Below are 20,000 nucleotides of genomic sequence, written 5' to 3'. Positions count from 1 at the left end.
GTATGTGTGTGTGTATGTGTGTGTGTATGTGTGTGTGTGTGTGTGTGTGAGTGAGTGTGCATGTTTAAGTAACATTATTAGTTAACTGTGTAGAAGGATATGGCCTAAATAGTTGTTTAATGTTACTTTAGTTGTCTTTAGCATTGCTGTGAAATAATATTTTTTAATAGCATTGCTATTAAATAATTTTTGCCTGACTTCCTGTCTGCTGAAACTCTCCGTCAAATTCTTGATAGTTTGTCTTAGCTCAGTAGTGCAGACATTAACTTTAGCTGCAAGTCTGAAAGCTGTGTGGTTGTACCTTTTGGGTTTCTCTTAGCTTTTCTTTGCGACTTTTTGGTCACATACTGGGTTACTGTCAACTGTTTTCTACCCATGCACTCCGCTTATCTCTCTCTGTTGAACAATCTCTGCTCTCTCCTCTCTGTCTCTCTTCCTCCCTCTCTTTTTCTTCTCAAAGCCCACTAGAAGTATGAGAGTTATCTGCCAGGTACGGTACAGCTCTTCCTCTCTTCTCTGTTCTTTTCAGACTGGGCTACCCTTCCAGCAACCCTCACTATACCTAATAAATATCTGTCTTAAGCAAACAGTGCCTGTAGACTTGTGTTCAGATGTTTGGACGCTGTATGGATGTTGTGGAAGGGTAACCCAGAGCTTTGCATGCTCTTGACACTTTTGATCTAGTCACCTATTGATCTTTTCACCTTTTGACCCTATCGATAGCTTCCAAAACAGATCCAGCAGCACTGTCTCTTCCTTGCTCCTGCTCTCTTTCTCCCTCTAGGAGACGTATATAGAGATCCAGACAGAGCACCTGCCCCAGCTCTTGCTGAGGATGGTGTGCGCCCTGACGGCCCACCTACAGGCCTTGTGTCTGGGGGAGATCACACACTGCCTGCGCCTCTGCTCCAAGATCCTCGGCAAGGTGCAGCCGCCACTGGTCTCCCCACTCGGCCTCCCCTCTAACAGCACACCCACGATACTGCGGGACCCAGAGGGCCGGCAGGTGAGCACCATGCGGCAAAAAGGGCATGCTGTCCTCCAACTAATGGGCTGAAATTTTTCATTTGGAAATTGAGGTAATGGAGGTAATGTCACAACAAAACTCAGATGTCTCAGATTCAAGATTAAAGATGTCTTTTATTTTTATTTGCAAAAGGTGCATTGGATTGTTTGTTTATTTGGCTAAAATAAAATCATGTAATATATTTAGAGGACAAAAAGAAATGACTGCAAAGAATGCTAATACAATTAAACCAAAAAAAATGCAAATGTGTTGTTAGGTGGAACTTGAAAGGGCAGTTATACTGCATGGAAAAGCCAAGCCACTTAGTATATTTTGAGTCTGAAATAGCAATATGTAAATTAAGAATTAAGTTTAAGCCTAGAAATGAGGTCAAGTAAGTTCAGCAGCTGAGCTTTCGTTTTCCAGTTAATATGTGGTCCATTTCAGTGAGCTGTTTGCTTTATGTGAACACATATTGTTTCTGAGCTGTGCCTTCCTCCCAGGACTGTAATGGTTTTGCTCCATTCCCTCCATAATAGTCTGGCAGAGCAAAATCTGCACAGTTGTTGCGAAAAAGAAAACTGCTGGCTATGTTCTCTTACTGAGCATTTGAATGTTGTGACTGACCATACTGATGGGGAAGTGGACTACCCTGCTTTGGACCCATGATTTTGGACAGCACATGGCACAGCCAGGGTTTGAACTCGAATCTTACCCTTTCCTGCGCTGAGGAACTTTATGTCTACTGTTGTATCAATTTGCTTGATGTGGATTTGTGAATTTTGAACAGGAAGTGCGATGGCACCAGAGAGAAGGAAATGCTTAGACTAGTGGGGACAAACTCTGTACATGAGTAGTATTGGTGTATCACATAAGAGCCCTGATTAGTTCTTAGTGCTGGAAAAAAACAAAACAAAACAAAAAAAACCCCAACCTTTTCCCTACTAAAACTGAACTTTTTTTTTACTGACATCAACATTTGCCATGTCTATTTTGATTAAGCTTCATTCTTCTGAAATCAGGAGCTCGCAGCAGCATAAGCCAATTAAAAACAGAAACTGGCCTGTTTCCTTGTGGGTTTATGGCCTGAAAGCAACCATCTGTCCACCCTAGTGCCTTCAGCCCAGCTACACTGCACTGGCCCCAGTGGACAGTTTGGTTCAAGGACCTCACATATTCGCGTTTAATTGGAGTATGTGAGCATGTGCTGGATGCTGTCTGTCTCAAGTGAAGTGTCCTGGACACCATCCCAGACTCCCTAGTGGTGCAGTGGCAAAGTGGCTGGCTGACTCATGCTCGTACATGTCCCTGTTTCTGTGGGGTCAGGCTAAGTTTATGTTCTTCAGTGGGCGTTTCGCTCCGTTCCAGCGTAACACCTCTCCACATTCCATGTATTCTGTGATCGAGTTCCAGCGTACAGCTCGCCATCTGCACCCCCCACCCCCCCGGGGTGCCACAGGTCTACATGATGGGATCCTTTGAAGTGTGCCATCCTATGTGTCTGTTTTTGGGCTTGCAGGGGCCAAAGCTAGGTGAATGGACAGCAGGGCATTCTGGGAGTTGTTGAACACAGATAGTCTAGTAGCTGGGTTTGGCTGTGTGAAGAATGGACAAATGAATTAAAATTTACATGTGATGGAACATCTGTTCCAAAAGGCTTACATGGGTAAAAGTGAATGGAACTGTTAGTTGGTTTATAATGATCTTTGCTTGATCGGTAGAGTGAAAAAAACCTCTCTCTCTCTCTCTCTCTCTCTCTCTCTCTCTCTCTCTCTCTCTCTCTTTATATATATATATATATATATATATATATATATATATATATATATATAATGTATGTGTATATATATATACACATACACACATATACATACATACATACATACATACATACACACACACACATATATATATATATATATATATATAATTATTTGTGTATTCTATACTAATAATAATTTATTTATTTGTGTATTCTATTGATTTGTGCATGTTGTCATATTACATTTTTGGGGTTTTGAATATTTTGGAAATTCAATAAACAATAAAATCTGTTAGAAAACATTCTGTTTAAAATATATATTTACAGAAGTATGTTTACAACACGGTCTTCAGTAGAACATCTAAAAATGCATAACCTGATTTTCCAGAACCTGATTTTCTTTCAGCCTTTCTGACGTACTTATTGTCTTTCTTTCTGCCCCAGGCGCTGGACCTCCCAGCCAATGAGGATGTGTTTGAGGCCAGGGAGAACCCCGCCAGCTTCAGCGAATTCGTCCAGTACCAGGCACAGCACGGGGAGCCGGCCGACCCGCCGCAGCTGCCCGATGGCGAGGATGGTGCTCCGGTCAGTTCCAAGCCCAAAGCAGGTGCCGGCTCCGTCACCCACAGCAAGCCGCAGGACAAACCAGTGATGCAGTGCTGCCTGGAGCATTTCCAGCAGTTCCTGTGCGGCCTGGTGAAGCTGTACATCACCCCGGCTCAGGACGAGGGAGAGAGGGCATCCGGGACACGGACGTCGGGCCGAGTGGGGTGCAGCAGCCGGGAGGAAGAGCCAGGTCCTGAAGAGAGGGAGGGTGTAGCCGAGCAGAGGGGGTGTTTGGCTGCATTCACCGCCGCCTGCCAGCTCTTTCTAGAGTGTTCAAGTTTCCCTGTTTATGTTGCCGATGGCAACCTGAAGTCCTCTCCAAAAAGGGAGGAGCAAGAAGGTGAGAATGCAGTACTGTGACCTTTCCTCTCCTAAACAGAGTGAGCAGGCTAGAATTCGTGTATAAATGCTGGGCTTAGGGTCAAGAAGTATATTGTGTTTTTGGTGATTTTGGTGAAGCTAGTGACAACACACGGATGCCTGTGTGTACCTCGTCAGAAGGTGAGAGTGTACTTCCACCAGAATGGCTGCTGGCCCTGATGGACGCCTGCTGCTTGGCCACAGACTTCAGCATCCAGGCCGTGGCAATCTCTCTGGTCATGGACCTGGTGGGCCTCACACAGTCTGTCGCTATGGTGACCGCTGAGCGTGTGAGCAGCCCCGACTCTACCCAGCCAATGAGCCCCAGCCAAGGGCGTGTTGCTGTGGTGATCAGACCACCACTCACTCAGGGCATCCTGAAATACATCGCTGAGAAAACAGATTTCTTTAAGGTGCCAGTTTTTGGGGTTTTTGTGCTTCTTGCTCTCTTCCTCTTCTGCTTTTCTCTCGCTCTCTCACTCACACTCTCGACACTGACCAGTTTATGCTAGCGTGAGCACGTGTTTTGACAGAGATCACAAAGCACTTCTGTCAGTCACTGTAGACAAAAGCAAAATGCTTTTGCCATAAATGATCCTCGATGCTTTCCGTCACGGTCCTGCAGAGCGTCGCCCTGATCCTTTGGGAGCAGCTGGGCGAGTCGAGTCCTCAGCACCAGCAGCGCAGCGTGGAGCTCTTCTACCAACTCCACAACCTGGTGCCCTCCTCCAGCATCTGTGAGGACGTCATCAGCCAGCAGCTCATGCACCGCGACAAGGCAGGCCAACACACGTGCATGCGCGCACACACACAAATGCACACAGAGAGACACCCACACACATTAAAGCAAATACACACATACAGACAAAAAACAAACAAACACAAATGTGCATAAACAAAAAAACAAAACAAAAGCAACTACACAAAAATGCACACATACATATACAGTATAATGAAATGATTGCAGAATAAAGCTATATCAATCCATTTGGGCGTGTCAGCTTTCAGTGCTCACTGTCAGCCTGCCAGTTAGTAACATCAAATGCAAATGACACCAGAATAGACTGTTTTCATAGTGACTGGTCCAGCAAAGCACTACAGCTGTATTTGGGTTTAGTGCTTCTGACTAGTTCAGTGTTAACTGAGTGGAGGCACTACTGAACCTGTTATGTGGTGGGTTGATGCTCCATACAGCAGGCTGGACAGTTTTGAAAGAATCAGCAAAAATCGAAGTGTAATATATTTACATATAACTAACTAATCTTTCTGGTGCTTCTATAAAATGTTCATTCTTTTTTCAGGCCATTTGAGCATTTATTTTTGACTCTCTGTATTGTAAGGTTTAAATTAGCATGTTTCCTAGTAATATGTCTAAGTACTAGTTCCCCCTCTTTCTCCTGCCCGTGTGCACGCACAACTGCTTTTCAATATTTTCTGTTTTCTGAATGGTTCTTGGCACTTCCATTCTCGCAGAGGATCCGCCTGGAGGCTCATGTGAAATTCTCTGTTCTGTGGCATCTGACCAGAGACCTAAACATCACCAAGTCCTCCCCTTTTAGGCGGACTTTTGACAGGTAAGCCCCTCCCATCTCACAAACTTTTACTTTTGTGAGCTTCTAGCCATTTGAGCACAGTCAACTTTGCAGTTCATCCTTTTCAGGACAAAATTTTCTTAACACATAACCGGCTTCTAAATTTGATTATGCTCATTTATAATTGCTTATGTCCAGTGTTATCAGATCACTGTCTCTCCTTTTCTCCTGATTTTCTGTGCGTATTTTACATGTTTTTTGAAGTTACGTAGGTACCTGAAGTAAACGCTTTCTGTCTATTTTTAATTCTCTCTTCTTTAACACCCTCCTACTCTCTCTGCAGGTCTCTCTTCATCATGCTGGACAGTCTGAGCTTCTGGGACGGAGCGGCGAGCGCGGTGGGCCGGGCTTGGCTGAACCAGGTGCTGCAGAGACATGACATTGCCCGCGTTCTGGAACCCCTGCTGCTACTGCTGCTACACCCTAAAACCCACCGCGTGTCCATCCAACGCGTGCAGGCGCAGCGCCACTGGGCTCAGGCCTTCCCCAGCGAAGTCCTAGCCGAGCCCACTCATCCCGCCGGCACTGGGGATGCAGATGCTTCTGATGGTGAGCGTCGTTGGGTCCTGTCTGGGTCCTGCCGTTTTGGTGTATAGTTTTTGGGGGTTTTTTTGGATATAGTTTCCAGACCACTGATGACTGAGAACAGTGTAAAGGTAAATTGATTATTGATTTTGTTTGATTTTGTGTGTTCTTAGAGTATGGTCAAATGTCGAGGGACAGTTTGCAAGGAGCACAGGGCAGAGGACTTCCTCCGGATGATATGGAACCCTTCAGCTTGACAGTCAACCCTTTGAGTGACAGCCTGTCACTGCTGAGCGTTAGCAGCGAGAACCTGCAGCTCTGTGGAGAATATCAACCTCCAGATCACCAGGGGGAGCCCCAGAGCTCCGAGTCCTCCACCGGCTCCCAGACCTCCACTGTAGATAATGGCAGCTTCGATGAGCTGGAGGGGAGCGGTAGCACTGTGAACCTGTCCGACGACCCTGCGGCACAGGTCGACGCTCTGGAGGAAGAGGCCATCCACGAGGTGGCTTCTGCAGTGCTTGCCGAGCTGCTAGACAGGGTGGTGCAGTTGGTGGAGGAAGCTTCAGCTGGGACACCCTCGCCCCCAGAGCTGTGGCCTCAGATAGACTCGGACAGCTCCAACTCCTCCGACGCGTCCGTGGAAGCACAGGTCATCCTGGGCCCGTTCCCTTGTAGCCCGCCTCGAACTCTGCCCGAGCTGGTGGCCGGCAGCACTCTGGAGTTCCTCTCTGTGACCCCAGGCGGCGAGTTGCGCGAGGGCATGACGCGCCACAGCTCCTCGCCCTCCATCGTCACGCTCCCGGACGGCAGTGGAGGCGACCCGGGCGGCGGGCCGGAGCCGGGCTTGTGTCCAGACGATGCGCACGCCCGCAAACGCAGCCACAGCAGCACCCAGCTCAGCCTGAAGGGCAAGATCATGGAGCGGCTGGCTGAAAAGTCCCCCGGCGCCAAACCCAAGGTGAAGAAGGCCAAGCGGAAGGAGGAGGAGCGGCGGAGAGCCGGCCAGGCGGAGAAGAGCCGCCCGCCCAGCATCTTCTTCGGCGACAGCCTGGACCTGGAGAACTGGTACAGCTGCGGTGAAGGCGAGGTGTCTGAGATCGAGAGCGAGGCGGGCTCGCCCGGCGCCACGCATTCCTCTGCGTCCTCGGCCCGCTTCGACGTCCACCCGCTCTACCAGCACGTGCTGCTCTACCTGCAGCTCTACGACTCCTCGCGCGCGCTCCACGCGCTGTCAGCCGTGGCAGCCATGCTGCGCGCGGCGCCAGCCGCCTTCGTGGGCGCCATCTCCACCACCAGCGTCAACAACACGTACACGCCGCAGCTATCGCTGCTGCAGAACCTGCTGGCCCGCCACCGCATCTCCGTCATGGGCAAGGACTTCTACTGCCCTATCCCGCAGGACTCGCACCCGCACTCCTTCCGCAGCGCCATGTACCTGGAGATCATCATCTCGCTCTGCCTGTACTTCCTACGGAGCTACTACTCTGTGCACGTGCCGGCAACGCTGCAGGACCTGGCGGGCAACCGCGCCATGCAGCTGACCGGCGTGGAGGTGCTGACGCTGCTGTTTGGCGAGCTGGCCAAGGCGACCGGTGGCTCGGCCAAGGGCTTTGCCAGCTTCATCAGCGACGTGCTGTCCAAGTGCAAGGTGCAGAAGGTGGTGCTGCACTGCCTGCTCTCTTCCATCTTCAGTACGCAGAAGTGGCACGAGCAGGGCGCGCGTGGCGTCAACCTGCCTGCCGTGGAGGAGGGCCTGTCCGAGGACAGCATCATCGACCTGTCCGAGGACCAGCTGGACGACTGTGCCGCTGTCCAGTCGCAGCTGCTGCGTCTGTTGCAGAGCCTGGTGGTGCTCGAGCACCACGTGCTGGTCCCCGGCGACGAGGGCGGGGAGGCGGGATCGGGGGCGGGACCTGCGGGGGGCGGGGCCGGCGGCGGGGGTGCAGGCGGCGGCTTCGAACTGCTAGGCGGCGAGGTGGAACACATGAACCCGCAGCAACCAATGGCCTCGCTGCAGTACCTGCACGGGCAGCCCATCACGGCGCAGGGCATGTTCCTCTGCGCGGTGATCCGCGCGCTACACCAGCGCCACGCCTGTAAGATGCACCCGCAGTGGATCGGCCTCGTCACAGCCACGCTGCCCTACATGGGCAGAGTGCTCCGCCGCGTGGTAGCCTCGGTCACTCTGCAGCTCTGCAGGAACCTGGACAACCTCATCCAGCAGTACCGCTACGAGACCAGCCTCACAGACACCAGGTGTGCTCCCTGCAGGTGCACAGGGCACTCTCTCTCTCTCTCTCTCTCTCTCTCTCTCTCTCTCTCTCTCTCTCTCTCTCTCTCTCACATACACACACATATACATACATACATACATACATACATACATACACACACACACACACACACACACACACACACAGTCTTGTTTTACTATTCTTTTAGTAATCTTCCACTGACATAGTGATTACTATAGCTAATTAATTCTACACCTACACCTCACCTACACTTCAATAACCAAAAGAAAATTGTTTGGCTCGTTTAGTTTTTCAAATGAAAGTAAAAATTACCCCCCCAAAAATAAAAAAAGAACATGGGAACTCCCCCAAAGGTCAAAAATGTCAGCTGTCCCTGTGCTCGTGGGGAGATATATAAACATGTACACACGGGGGTAGAAAATAAAACGTTTGGGGATACAGTATAAAAGTTATACAATCGTACAAGATTATACGATCATATATAAGATGAATCATCTCCGTTATAACCAGAGAAATTATTGATTAAAGAAGAGTAAACAAAATGATCAGCAGAGATCAGTTTCTCTATCTTGTCACAAAATAGCAATCTAATGCTAAAGTTTGCATCCACCCGATGACTGTGTCTACCTCGAGTTGATGATAATTAGGGTTTTGAACATTTTTCATAAAGTTAGAGAGAGAAATTATGGGGATGCTTGTAACTGTTTTGTACTATACTCGTGAATCTGAACTACTAAATACATAGCAGAGCAAATTCACACATCTTCGTAAATGTTTATAGATATGAATTTCCATCAGTAGAGAATTATTTAAATATAACTCTGATCTGAACTGACAAATTGAACTGGGAATTGCATATGTAAAGTCGGCTTCTGACGTGTTTCACACATTCCTAGGCCCCAGTGGATGGCTCTGTGCATCCCTCCTGACTTGATTCTCACTGTCCTGGAAGGAGTGACGGCCATCATCCACTACTGTCTGCTGGATCCATCGTCACAGTACCACCAGGTGAGGGTGTTACTTACCCACGTATGCCAGCACTCTCCTACATAATTCAGGAAAGTCGCCGGGCTGTTGTGATCATAATAAAGATTTCCGCTGCCTGTTTAAAACAGTTTCTGTAGTTTATTTGAGCTTTGTGTTTCACCTGTATGTTGGTCTGTGTGGGTGTGATCCTCTTTCCTTATGTGTGGGTGTCTGTGCGTGTTCGCGGTTGCGTGTATGTGGGATTGTCTGCTTGTGTCTGTGCGCGTGTGTGTGTGGGATTGTGTGCGCATGCGTCGGTGTGTCGGCGCATGTGCGCGCACGCGTCTGCGCGTGTGTGCGATTGCGTGTATGTGGGCTTGTGTGCGTGTCTGCGCGCGTGCGGTTGTGTGGATGTGGGCTTGTGTGCGCGTGCGCCTGTGCTTGTTGTCGTGCATGCTGCGCAGCTCCAGGTGAGCGTGGATCAGAAGCACCTGGCGGAGGCGCGCTCGGGCATCCTGTCCATCCTGCACACCATCATGTCCTCGGTCACGCTGCTCTGGACTGTGCTGTACCTGGCTGACAGCTCCGACAGACCTGCTGCTGCAGCCTGCTCCAGCTCCAACATCAATCTGGGCTCCACCAAGGCAAGCACACCCACACCTGGACTCCAGCTAGCCCTCGGGCACTAATAAAGGGGCAGCCAAGAGAAATGTGGCAAGACCAGTGGATGTTGCTCTCTGTTCCTGTTTAAATGTCTTATTGATGACACTCTTAAAACAGATTTGGTTCAGTTCAGTTCTTCGAGCATAATCCAACAGGTGAAATTGTGTAAATGTGCAGAGCATAATTTCTCTTGATTGAAGAATATACATTGCTGGTTCAGATGACTAATATTTTTAACCTCTGGGCTAGTCGATTCATAGCCTCTTGTCTAGACTACTGTTCACTTTAACAAGCGTTTGGTCCACAGGCATTGTCAAACATTTCCAACTAATTATACAACTATACAGCACAACTAATACAGTGGTTTTTAACTGGAACAGGTAATATTATTTTCAGTGTGTATGGGGACTTCTTTAAACCTCGAACATAATATTTTGCAAAACCCTGAATGTAGTTCTACTCTTGCAAACGTGTTTTCATATTTCATCAAACCGTGCCATTCAGATTCCTTTGACAGTGGCTATTTTCACCTGTAAATGCTTATTTGAGAAAATGGGGTCCGTAAAAGGTTTTAGTAAAAGGAAAATTATATGCTGTTAAATGTTAACAAGATGGAAATATGAATCAGCTTTTTATTGTGCAGTTTAATTGCTGTTTTGGAAACCTGATATTTTAACACTACACTTATACAGGCATGATAGAAATATAGAACTGAAATGGAAACTGGTATTCACTGCTTGAAGTCCATATTGGTCTTGAAATATATTTGTGTACTCTGGAATGCCTCGTGTATGATCTGCAGTAGCTTCAAGATTTGATAGATAGAGTCATTTTTGCTCGATTTCACATGTAATGACCCATCCGAGATTCTGTAATAGAGCTGTGCTGGTGAACGCCGCAGCCGGAGAGACACTGTGCTGGTACATTTCAATCTCATAACTGCGGCAGTTCAAGTCGTGGAACACTGGAGCCTGAGAGTTGATTAAATCCTATTTTATAATTTGGTAGATAGTGTCATGCCAAACAGTGTTCTCACATCTTCATATTTGTATTATTAAAGTAAAAGAAAAAACTATTTGAGTTACTGTTAACACTTACTACAGTAGCACATCATAGATGCTAAAAAGGAAATGCCTCTACCACAGAAACTGTTTATTGTGAATGTTAAGAAAGGAGGAGTCCCAGCACAGATGTGTCATTAATCAGTGTAACTCCCTCCAGAACCTCCGGCAGCAGATCCTGGAACTGCTGGGGCCCATTTCCATGAACCACGGGGCCCACTTTATGGCTGCCATAGCTTATGTCTGGAATGAGAGGAAGCAGATCAAAGGACCCGCCAGGAACAAGGTGCCCCTCAGTCACGAAGACGACCATTTCATGCTTTTGGAGGCAAGTAACTTATGTACTTGCACTCACACGTGCGCACGCTGTGTGTGTGTGTGTGTGTGTGTGTGCTATCTAGGTGATACCCACAGCCAGTGAGGAGCAGCTCCTCCTGGTGGACCTGGTCAGGTCGGTGAATGCCATGCGCACAGAGACCGTCATGCAGACAGTGAAGGAAGTGCTCAAGCAGCCGCCGGCCATCGCCAAAGAGAAGGTGCGTTAGGGGCACGGCTGATAGGCTGCCCTGGCCGTCCTGCAGTGTGAATGCCAGCAGTGAAAAGGGTTCTTACTGGAGTCCTCTGTCCCTCTCTACAGAAGCACCTGTCCCTGGAAGTCTGCATGCTCCAGTTTTTCTATGCCTATGTGCAGAGGTTAGTCAAACGGTGTACAACTTCATTTAGTGCAGAGCTCTCAAACTCTTTGGTCTATGTACACCTTACATATGAACTACATTTGTACACTTGGCTTTAGTGTTATTAGAGATCTGTAGTGGTGAGAGGATTTGACTTTGAAATGCGTATGTGCAATCCATATAATGTATTGGTATTGTTCGGTTTTTGTTTGCAAAAGGTAATTTGCCTTCCTAATGTAATTATTTATTTTAAGTTTATGTACAGTAAAGATGTTTAATTCAGGTTTTGAAAACTGCCATGGTTTAATGATAATATTGTCCAACGCTGCAGAGTAATTTTCATTTGCTATCTATGAGGTCTAGAGATAGTGTAATGGTGTTATTCAGCACTATTGCAGCTGTATACATTAGTGCCACTGTGTCAACAGTGTTACCCAGCACTGGTGTAGAGCTATGTACCTTACTGACCTGGTTTGATGTTCCGTTTTGGTTGAGCTCTGCTTTGCTAGTTGGGTGGAGTGTGATGGGTGTCCCTCATCTTCTGCAGAATCCCAGTCTCCAACCTGGTGGACAGTTGGCCCTCACTGCTGGCCTTGCTGAAGGACTCGGTGCAGCTGGGCTTGCCTGCTCCAGGACAGTTCCTCGTCCTCGGGTGCCGCATTCACACACATCCTCTCACACATTTCTTTTGAGACAATTTCTCACCTTTAGGACATGGTCACAGTTTGACTTGGGTAATACACAGTTTGGTGGAGTTTCTCAAAGCACACATGCACTTTTTTTTTTTTTATTTAGTCCATCTACATACTATATACTACTTCCTCGGGTCAGTTGTTTGTTTAGTAGGTAGTAACGGTAGATGAGGGCTCAGTTCTTGAAATTGTGTCTCTTAGTGTTCTCAATGAGTTTATCCTGAAGAATCCCACCCTGGAGAGCAAGAAAGACCAGCGGGAGCTGCAGGTGAGAACATTCCTCCCTCTTTCCTCTCAGCATGCAGCAGACACTTTTTTTTTCTTGTTGTTTTGTGTTTTTTAATGCAAAATCCTTTGCTTGCGCTATATCCTTCGCACATGATGTGTTTCTATTGCCTGTTGCTCTAAGAGGTCTGTAAATATCTTCGTCCAGGATGTGACCCATAAGATTGTGGAGGCCATTGGCACGATAGCAGGATCCTCTCTGGAACAGACCACTTGGCTGAGGAGGAACCTGGAAGTCAAGCCCTCACCTCAGATTGTGGTAGACGGAGCCACTCTGGAGGCAGATGTGGAAGGTGTGAGAGCGTTTACATGCGTACACACACACACACACACACACACGATTTGTACTGGAGCTCAACCATGTGCACATCTGCATGATACTCACTGTGTGTGCGTGTGTGTGTGTGTGCGTGTGTGTGTGTTTCAGATCTAATGCTCACTGTGATGGAAGCTTCCAATTTCACCCCCTCAGTGTACAGTGTTCACGCTCTCACACTGTTAGCAGAGGTAAACCCAGGGGACCGCACACCCCTGCACACCTAATACTCTAGGACTCCCTGTGTTTATTACTCATTCATCTGCAGTGGGTGGTTCTGAGCTGTGTGTAAAGCACTCGGTTGTGTTTCAGGTGCTGGCTCACCTGTTGGACATGGTGTTCTACAGTGATGAGAAGGAGAGAGTGATTCCCCTGCTGATCAACATCATGCACTACGTGGTGCCTTACCTCCGCAACCACAGGTGGAGCTCCTTCAGCGTCTATAGACCTCACTTGCACATTACTACTCCTCCACCCACACCCCCTACCCTTATCTCGCCACAAGATCATACACCACCCTACACCCTCCACCCCGTTACAATCACATTCCTCCTAAAACCTCCCTTCCTCACTTATTCTCCATCTCTTGCATTAATACTCCACCCCCCCTCCACTCACACTCACACCATCCTTACTGCTTGCTATGATTATGTTTAAGCTGCATTTAGAAAAAGGGTCAACAAGTTAAGCCCAACCAAAAGCTTTCCTAAATACTTTCCATCCAATCCATCTCAGAGATATTTTAAAAATTGTTGTATTTATTTTGATAGATAAGGTATGCAAGTTACTGTGAAGATGTAGTACCTGTCTGCTCAATTCTGTGTGTTTACTTTTGGTTGTGTTTTTGCTGTGCCAGCGCCCATAATGCTCCCAGCTATCGCGCTTGTATCCAGCTGCTGAGCAGTCTGAGTGGTTATCAGTACACCCGCCGGGCTTGGAAGAAAGAAGCCTTTGACCTCTTCATGGACCACACCTTCTTTCAAATGGACTCATCTTGCGTCAGCCAGTGAGTGGCAGCCTTACGAGCCAGTCGACTCAAATCATGCACAAATCTAATGTAACTAACCTGAGGCTCCCTGTTTAGTCTCTGTGAGTGTATTTTGACCCGGTCTGTCTCTTTCAGCTGGAGAGCCATCATTGACCACCTAATGACCCACGACAAGACCACATTTAGAGATCTGATGAGTACGTCTGCCCTGCGTGCTGATAATGCACCCCAATATAGTCCATGCTTCAGCTCTTCATATTCTGAAGGTTATTTTGTATAATACAAGCGCATAGGACGTATGCTTTTATTTTACTGTTTTGTATGTGTGTCATTAGCACGAGTGGCAGTAGCACAGAGCAGCTCTTTGAGCCTGTTCACCAATCGGGATGCAGAGCTGGAACAGAGGGCAATGCTGCTAAAACGCCTTGCATTCACCATTTACAGCAGCGAGGTGGACCAGTACCAGAAATACCTTCCAGATATCCAAGGTACACACACACACACACACACAGAGCACAGCTTTCCCCAGTAAGCACCCAAATAAATCGGGAGTAAAAATCAGTACACATGCCAACATGCTATTAAACTTAGATTAAACTTATTTTCAAAAAGTCCTGCGATTTAGATTTCAGCTTTTAAAAGATTATATCTATTGTGCCCATAAGAGTATTGTGTCTTGCTTTAATCCCTCTCACACAGAGCGGCTCGTGGAGAGTCTGCGTCTTCCTCAGGTGCCGATCCTGCATGCTCAGGTGTTCCTGTTCTTCAGAGTGTTGTTATTGCGCGTGTCTCCACAGCACCTCACCTCTCTGTGGCCTACCATGATTACAGAGCTGGTGAGACTCGCGCGTGCACACGCAACCTAATTTCTTTCCTTGCCCACACTCATCACTGAGCTAATGAGAACATCCACACTCACTCGTACCTTTGCATGCTCTCACACACCCACATGCAGACATTTCAGAAAATGTGCAATGTTTCATATTTAGATGCTGTGTATATATTACTTTACAATTTACAGTATGTGTGTAGAAAGATTCAGGAGTAACGCCAATAATAAAAGCTCCAGACGTAACCGTCGCTACATTGAAGTACATTTGTGAATGTGGTGGTGCTATGGTAAATAGTTATTTTGTCATGGTGTCCTGTCCATGTCTGCTGATCATCTTCCATGTGTCTTTTGTCCTGAAATAAGAAATTAAACTAGCTTTTCTTTCCTTCTCAGGTCCAGGTGTTCCTACTGATGGAGCAGGAGCTCACTGCAGATGAGGACATCACTAGGTACACGTATATAGCAGTGCTGTCCAGTACTGCTCCATATGGCTCTGCCAGCAACTAACGGGTCTGTTTATCACTAGAAATTCCAGTCAATAAGTGCAGAGTCCTGTTACAGTTCCTGGATTATCAGCCCTACCCCTCTTTTAATAAACCATACCATACTGAACAGGCAGCGTGACCCTACTCTGAGGCTTGGCGAGTTGGCGCAAGAGACCATATTTTATCTTTTCTGTGTCCCTCCACTCTCTGCAGAATATCAGGACCCTCTGTGGCAGGGCTGGAGACCACGTACTCAGGGGGCAACGGCTTCTCTACCTCCTACAACAGCCAGCGCTGGCTCAACCTCTACCTGTCTGCCTGCAAGCTCCTGGACCTGGCCCTGACCCTGCCCTCCGAGAGCCTGCCGCAGTTCCAGATGTGAGTGCCTGCCCTTCACAGGACGCCACTTGAAGTGGCCCCTCCTCTGAACCGAGGAGGGGTGTTTTAGCCTACCATTTACCCTGTAGCAAGCGTTTCTTCCTTATACCCCTCCAGATAGGTCTTACTTATACACACATCCCCCCGCTACTGGGTCTTTTCTTTTACTGTAGTACTTTCTTATCCTGATCTTAGTTATGTAAGAGCTCCTGTAGTTATGATTCTGAGCTATAACTCCACAGGATTATAGCTACCCTACAGCAGGTCCTGCTCTGGTCTGCGGAGTGCCACTGAGCAACAAGAGCCGTATATGTTAAGGGTAGTGTTCCCTAATAACGTCAGCATCTCTGAACCGGCTGCACACGTGATGATGTCATTAGGAAGCTTTTCTAGTGGAGAGGTAAAGAGATGGGTGTGGTGCTCCAGGTATCGCTGGGCGTTCATCCCGGAAGCCTCGGATGACTCGGGCCTGGAGGTGCGACGGCAGGGGACGCACCAGAGAGAGTTCAAACCATACGTGGTCCGCCTGGCCAAGCTGCTGAGGAAGAGAGCAAAGGTAATACAGCTGCCAGCTATATGCACTCACGTGAGCATGTGTGAAAACACCCCATAACCACAAGGACCACTAGACAACAAATATAAACAACAACTGCTAAAAGTACTAAATTAGTACTAAACAAAGTTTAGTCTACTTTTGTAAGGGCATGAAATAGTAGTGAAATAGTTAAACAGAGCTGTGGGGGTGCGCCAAGGTTAAGCATACATTTCCCCACTACACTGGCAGTGAAACCTGCTTTGACTGTGTCTTCTACCTCTCCATCCACTCCCAACTGCAGAAGAACCTGGAGGAGGAGGGCTCAGGGCGCGTTCCAGCCTGGGAGCCGGGACGACTCATGCTGACATTGAATGGGATCCGGAGCATGGAGCAGCTGCTGCCCTTCTTCACACTCCTCAGCCAGGTGTTCAGCAGCAAGGCCAGCGTCCGCTTGGGCCCCAGCCAGGGCCTCTGGCCCGCCGCGCCCAAGCCCTGCAAACCCGAGGGCCAGAAAGCACTGTGGAGCCAGGCCCGGCAGCACATCGAAGAGATGGTGGAGAAGGACTTCCTGGAAGGGCTCATTAAAACATGACTGCGTGCAGAGAAAAGAACAAAACAAACACACTGAACTGTGGGGGGAAAAAAGCACTAACACCTCAACTTTTAAATGAAAGAAATACGAGGGATCAACTATTACAAAAAGTTTGTAAATGGTTTTGTTTTTCTATTTATAATTAATGTATTTTTCCCCCAAATGTTATTTAATTTAAAGACTTTTATTTGTATTTAGAGGGCAGCTGTGATTGCACTGATTAGTATAAGCCCTCTGAATAATGTGAATATTCTTTGCCATTCCATGTTGCTGTTTAACGTAATAAAGAGACATATTTAAAAATGTAAAGAATATTTCTGAGAGAACACGTCGGCAAACGGGCGGCATGCCTGTAGCAGACCTCAGGATGTTGCGCTTTACCAACCAGACTTGCACTAAACTTTTATTTCTTTAATTATAAATTTATCACACTTTAAACTGTCAACATCAACAAATCATCTTGAAACCATAAAACACAGAGTAGACTGCTTCGCTCTCAAAATGCAGAAAGGAAGCTTTGAGCATTTACTGACCTGTTGAAATAAAGAACAGCTTTGATAAACCGGTACATGGGTTTTGACTTTTTGACAACATTCAGTAGACAACGGAAGCATTTCCTTCCCTCACCTCGTTCAACTACAATTTTAGATTATGAATGAATAGCCGAAGAACGTGTAGTCAAATCGAGATAATATATAATAATAATATATCGCAACTGCTTCCTTAAAGAGCGCTCTTGTACGCTAAATTTCACGCAATCGTGGTTTTAATGACGTCTGACCTGCCTCACGTGAGGGGAGGAGTGAGTGAGACGCAGAAAATAAATAAAAAATACGCCGGGCAGGATCCACTGATTCCGCTCAGTTCAGCCGTGTTCCGTTGCTCGGCCGGTGGTGGACCTTGCCCCGGGCTGCATGGGAAGGCGAGAGAACGTTTTATGGAGATGCGGAGGATAACGCAAGGCGTCTGACGGTTGGGGAAAAGCAAAGAGATCGTTAAGATTAATCATTGAGCTGGATGAGAGGACGACGAGGGCTGTTCGGAGGAGCATCATCTGTAACAAGCCATCGTTTTGATACTACGTCTAGCGTAGAGCCACATTTTGTAAGCCCTCCGTAAATAGGTTTTAGATATCATAGTAAAATAATCATTTGCGATTGCAGGTTTTATGATCTCGAAGCCACATGAGACAAATCGACAAGGTTGTTATTTGCAGACACTGAGTGTAAATGATTACTGTGGACATACTGGGAAGTTCTCGATCGGTTTAGACGTTGACCATAGAAACTGTTCGCGCAGATCGCAGTAAACCCGAACTGTAAGTGGAACAGTACCGTCACATTTGCGCACGCATTAAAGCGTTAAAGGCTTCGTCTCCGCTTGGCCTTTATAAACCAGCGCATTCGCGTCCTGACCGCCCTGGCCGAGATTCGCTCGAGGGACCCCCTCCTGACGGGATTCTAGAAGGCCGCCCTGGCACGAGGCAGCGCGTCGCTCTCCGAGGGGGATTGGCTCGTTCCGAGGTTGCTGAGGACAGAAGATGTCGGGTCAGACACTGACGGACCGCATCGCCGCGGCGCAGTACGGCCTGACGGGCTCCGAGGTGGCGCGTGCGGTTTGCAAAGCGACCACACACGAGGTGATGGCACCAAAGAAAAAACATCTCGAATGTAAGTTGGTTATGGACGAGAGTGCTCGGTTTGCTTTTTTTGTTTTTTTTAATTATTATTATTATTATTATTATTATTAAATCCATTTATATGCAGTTGTGAGGAAAGAGAACTACCACTGGCACTCATTTGGCATGCGCCCTGCAACACACACACACAGAGAGACACACGCGTATGTGGGTCAGTCATCTGTGCTTGGTCTCCGAGGTATTTAAATGCTGGATGAGGAAGGAAGCCTCGCCTATAGTGCTGAGAGGCTGCCAGTGTTTAGACTGGTAGTGGAAGATATGGTTGCTTGTGACCGGTGTGAGTAACTAAGCTTCATTTCACAGTGAGTCTGTCACCATACTGAGCCCAGAGAACATGGCTGCCTTCCAGTCTGTTTGCTTTGCCACATTCAGGCTGTGTCTTGGATCTCGCTGGCATTTAAAAATGTTAGTACCATCTATGACCAGACACCTTTGAGGGCAAGTCTTTAAAATGTACATGATTGTCTAAACAAAACAGAGAATGGATCAAAAATGCTCTAGAGTAATCTAAGCCTTGTTTCTGTTTGCTTCAGTGTCTGCATTTTCCATGTAGTTCTCAGTTGTATTAGTTTCTACAAATGGCAATATGCAGGTGGGCCTGGTTATTTTATCATTTATTTTAGCAATAAATGCTATGCATTTTTCCAAAAATAGACCTGTGGAAATATTTCTGTATTAGACAAACATACCTGGACACACAATATGCCTATAGCATGACCAAATCAGATTGCACCATGACGCTTCAGAAAACTGAAAAAAAGGTGTCTTTGAGAATTGATTAATATTGTGCAAAAAAAAAAGCAAGCTGTGCACTGAATATGAAGTGTACTTGACATGCGATATCATGACCGCGTTCATTCACCTCAGCTTCAAATATTAACCATATAGAAAATGCGATTATTTTAGTGGCGTCTCAGTTGTATCTGAACAGTGCTCCTCACCATCACACAAAGCCTCTGACGGAGACCTGAACCCTGCACCTTGGGCCACACCCCTGTGCCTCCCAGGGTTAGTGAGACCATGTCAGTAAAACTAGAGGCAAGCAGCTGCACTACAGCTGCATGCAATGCTGAAATGCTGTTTGACTTGTTTTATTGTACATGTGTTCTGCACGTGACCCAGATTTAGGCAGGATAGTAGGACAATGCAGAGAGTCACTAGTCAGAGAGTCACTAATCAGTGTGATCTTATGTGTAGTGTTCAGCATGCCCACCACATGGAGTTTAATTAGTGGGAGCCGCTCCTAGCAGTGAACTGCTGGGTGTCAGCAATCGCTTTGATTTTACTAAAACTGCTGACTCACAACACCCTCACTTTTTCTGTCTGTTCAATGACAGAAGCTGGAGGGAATTAACACACTAAAAATAACTAGCCCCCCTGAGCTCGATCAGTGGCTCACTGCCAGTTTATTGGTGAGAATTTATTTTCATGGATACACATTTAGACCAAAATTACAGCAATAGAAATTGTCACTCGCTGCCTTGAAACAGAATATTGGTCTAAGCTTCTGCAGCATATAAAAAGTCTAAATTGAACATTTCTGTACTACAACATTGCTCTAAAAACAAAATATCTTTTAAAAATAAGGGTTTGGTGTTAAATATTTAAAATTCAGTAATCAGGAAACGTCTTTTGTGGGCCTATTAATGCTGGTGGGATTGGTTGTCTCCTGTGTGTGGGACAATTCCTGATGCTTCTATCGCCTTGCTTACTGTTACTGTAGGT

General features: G+C 47.1%; 2 protein-coding genes across 14 annotated transcripts in view; both read left to right on the top strand.

Annotated features, from left to right (window-relative positions):
• dop1a (DOP1 leucine zipper like protein A) overlaps positions 1-17,144 on the top strand; it is a 27,210-nt gene extending 10,066 nt beyond the window's left edge. For 5 of the 9 annotated variants that reach the window (XM_081722921.1, XM_081722920.1, XM_081722927.1 and 2 more), the window contains 26 exons: positions 461-490; positions 785-1,006; positions 3,213-3,714; positions 3,834-4,147; positions 4,360-4,512; positions 5,208-5,308; positions 5,610-5,875; positions 6,025-8,110; positions 9,006-9,117; positions 9,540-9,719; positions 10,960-11,085; positions 11,201-11,335; positions 11,437-11,492; positions 12,021-12,125; positions 12,367-12,433; positions 12,599-12,743; positions 12,878-12,957; positions 13,079-13,188; positions 13,623-13,772; positions 13,890-13,951; positions 14,090-14,242; positions 14,454-14,590; positions 14,980-15,035; positions 15,285-15,449; positions 15,876-16,005; positions 16,286-17,144. In XM_081722921.1, coding sequence (XP_081579047.1) covers positions 461-490; positions 785-1,006; positions 3,213-3,714; positions 3,834-4,147; positions 4,360-4,512; positions 5,208-5,308; positions 5,610-5,875; positions 6,025-8,110; positions 9,006-9,117; positions 9,540-9,719; positions 10,960-11,085; positions 11,201-11,335; positions 11,437-11,492; positions 12,021-12,125; positions 12,367-12,433; positions 12,599-12,743; positions 12,878-12,957; positions 13,079-13,188; positions 13,623-13,772; positions 13,890-13,951; positions 14,090-14,242; positions 14,454-14,590; positions 14,980-15,035; positions 15,285-15,449; positions 15,876-16,005; positions 16,286-16,576 — 5,934 coding nt within the window. In that variant the 3' untranslated portion in view covers positions 16,577-17,144. Of the gene's footprint in view, positions 1-460; positions 491-784; positions 1,007-3,212; positions 3,715-3,833; positions 4,148-4,359; positions 4,513-5,207; positions 5,309-5,609; positions 5,876-6,024; positions 8,111-9,005; positions 9,118-9,539; positions 9,720-10,959; positions 11,086-11,200; positions 11,336-11,436; positions 11,493-12,020; positions 12,434-12,598; positions 12,744-12,877; positions 12,958-13,078; positions 13,189-13,622; positions 13,773-13,889; positions 13,952-14,089; positions 14,243-14,453; positions 14,591-14,979; positions 15,036-15,284; positions 15,450-15,875; positions 16,006-16,285 lie in introns of those variants that run through there. The other 4 variants (XM_081722926.1, XM_081722925.1, XM_081722924.1 and 1 more) reach the window with 4 other exon arrangements.
• Positions 17,145-17,410: 266 nt separating this feature from the next.
• snap91a (synaptosome associated protein 91a) overlaps positions 17,411-20,000 on the top strand; it is a 42,308-nt gene continuing 39,718 nt past the window's right edge. For all 5 annotated transcript variants that reach the window (XM_081722978.1, XM_081722980.1, XM_081722979.1 and 2 more), the window contains exon 1: positions 17,411-18,246. In XM_081722978.1, the coding sequence (XP_081579104.1) occupies positions 18,117-18,246 (130 nt within the window). In that variant the 5' untranslated portion in view covers positions 17,411-18,116. The remainder of the gene's footprint in view (positions 18,247-20,000) is intronic.

The sequence above is a fragment of the Electrophorus electricus genome, chromosome 11, assembly GCF_041902795.1.
Source record: "Electrophorus electricus isolate QZ-2024a chromosome 11, ASM4190279v1, whole genome shotgun sequence".
In the NCBI taxonomy this organism is placed as follows: Eukaryota; Metazoa; Chordata; class Actinopteri; order Gymnotiformes; family Gymnotidae; genus Electrophorus; species Electrophorus electricus.
Note: the sequence above shows the minus strand (reverse complement) of the source record. Positions and strands in the feature narration are given on the sequence as shown.